The sequence below is a fragment of the Acanthisitta chloris genome, unplaced genomic scaffold (genome assembly GCF_000695815.1).
Source record: "Acanthisitta chloris isolate BGI_N310 unplaced genomic scaffold, ASM69581v1 scaffold12066, whole genome shotgun sequence".
NCBI lineage: Eukaryota > Metazoa > Chordata > Aves > Passeriformes > Acanthisittidae > Acanthisitta > Acanthisitta chloris.
Genome location: NW_008678740.1, coordinates 1 through 1583, shown reverse-complemented (window position 1 = coordinate 1583; position 1583 = coordinate 1). Strand labels below are relative to the sequence as shown.

Here is a 1583-nt window from a genome sequence, read left to right as displayed (position 1 = left end):
GGGAAGCAAGGAGTGTGCAGGGGCAGAGGCACAGGGCTGGGAGGCAGGAGGTGGCCAAGGTGGTAGAGATGAGACATTTGCAATTTAAAGAAAGGTGGCAGTCACATCCCCTGGGTAGCTATACCTGCTTGCCTTACATAAAAAGCAATTTTAGGAGAGGTATTGATAGATTGTACAGACCAAGGCAATATGTTAACAGTATGTGAAGAAAAGGTAGGGGGTGTCTGTGTCAAGCCAGTTCTCCATGAATAGCCTCATGCTCCTTGCCAAGCCCCTTGTAGGTGCTTCCAAATGTCCCTCAGGGAGTTCAGATAACCCAGGTAAAAGCTGTTTCCAAGTGGAGACCTGCAAGCACTTACCTTCACTATTCGTTCCAAGTATCTGTCCTGTCCTTCCACTCTGCCTTTCTAACCTGTGAAATCATGGTGTGAGAGCAAAAGACAGCGAAATCTGCTACACTAGGTCCCAGCAAAACAGCCCCCTTGGCAGTCTGTGCCAAGCAGGCAGTGCTGGTTGTTGACACATGGGCACCTGGCTGCTCCTGGCCTCACTGCTGTCTCTCCCAGCCCCAGGTGCCCTCCAACATGAGGCTCTCCTGGGGGCTCCTCCTGCTCGCAGCAGCCCTAGAGGGGGTGGCCGCCGCGCGCTGCCCGGCACCCTGCGTCTGTGACAACCTGCGTGCCCATGTACTGTGCCTCAATGGCAGCCTGGGGGCCATCCCTGACACCATCCCACAGGTGGGCAAGGGAAAGGGCGAGGGATGGGGAAAGGAGGTAGGGATGGCAGCCCTGGGCTAACTTGGCATTTTATTTGTGTGACTGACAGCTTACCAGAAAGCTAGACCTTCGAGGCAACAGCTTCACGGTCATCCCAGCAGGAGCCTTCCATGCCACTCCATACCTCACACACTTAGACCTGCAGCACTGCAAGGTGGAGAGGCTGGAGGAAGGGGCTTTCCGGGGACTGGGGAGGCTGGTCTACCTTAACCTGGCCTCTAATGGCATAGCCTTTCTCTACCAGGAGTCCCTGGATGGGCTGTCTTCCCTCCAGCAGCTCAGCCTGGAGGGGAACCGCATTGAGGAGATCCAGCCAGGTGCTTTTGGCCATCTGGGATCCCTCACTGTCCTTGACTTGAGGGCAAATGCCTTGGTCTACCTCCCAGACATGGTCTTCCAGGGTCTGCAGGTCCTTAGATGGCTCCGGCTGTCCCACAATGCTCTCCACGTGCTGGGCAGTGAGGCCTTTGCTGCCCTGCCTGCCCTGCGCAGGCTGAGCCTGGACCACAATGAGCTGCAGGCGCTGCCTGGCGAGGCGCTGGCCAGGCTGGATGCAGCTATCCGGCTGGACCTGGGCCACAACCCCATCACCTACGTGGCTGAGGAGGCCCTGGCCATGGCCTCGCTGAAGCACCTCTTCCTGGACCATGCCTCCCTCCAGGACGTGGCCCCTGACGCCTTCGCCCGCAGCCCTCAGCTGCGCATGCTGGACCTCCGTGCAAACCAGCTGCAGGGGCTGCCGCCCCTGGCCGGGGCCGGGGGGCTGGCGAGGGTCAGCCTGGATGGGAACCCTCTGCTCTGCTCCTG

The 1583-nt window shown here is 58.9% G+C and overlaps 1 protein-coding gene across 1 annotated transcript; it reads left to right on the top strand.

Annotated features, from left to right (window-relative positions):
* Positions 1 to 584: 584 nt before the first annotated feature.
* Positions 585 to 1576, top strand: LOC103804415 (chondroadherin-like protein; the record flags this gene model as incomplete). Its single annotated transcript, XM_009077029.1, has 2 exons — positions 585 to 737; positions 826 to 1576. Coding segments are annotated over exons 1-2 (904 nt in total), but the record flags the coding sequence as incomplete, so codon positions are not given.
* Positions 1577 to 1583: the final 7 nt, after the last annotated feature.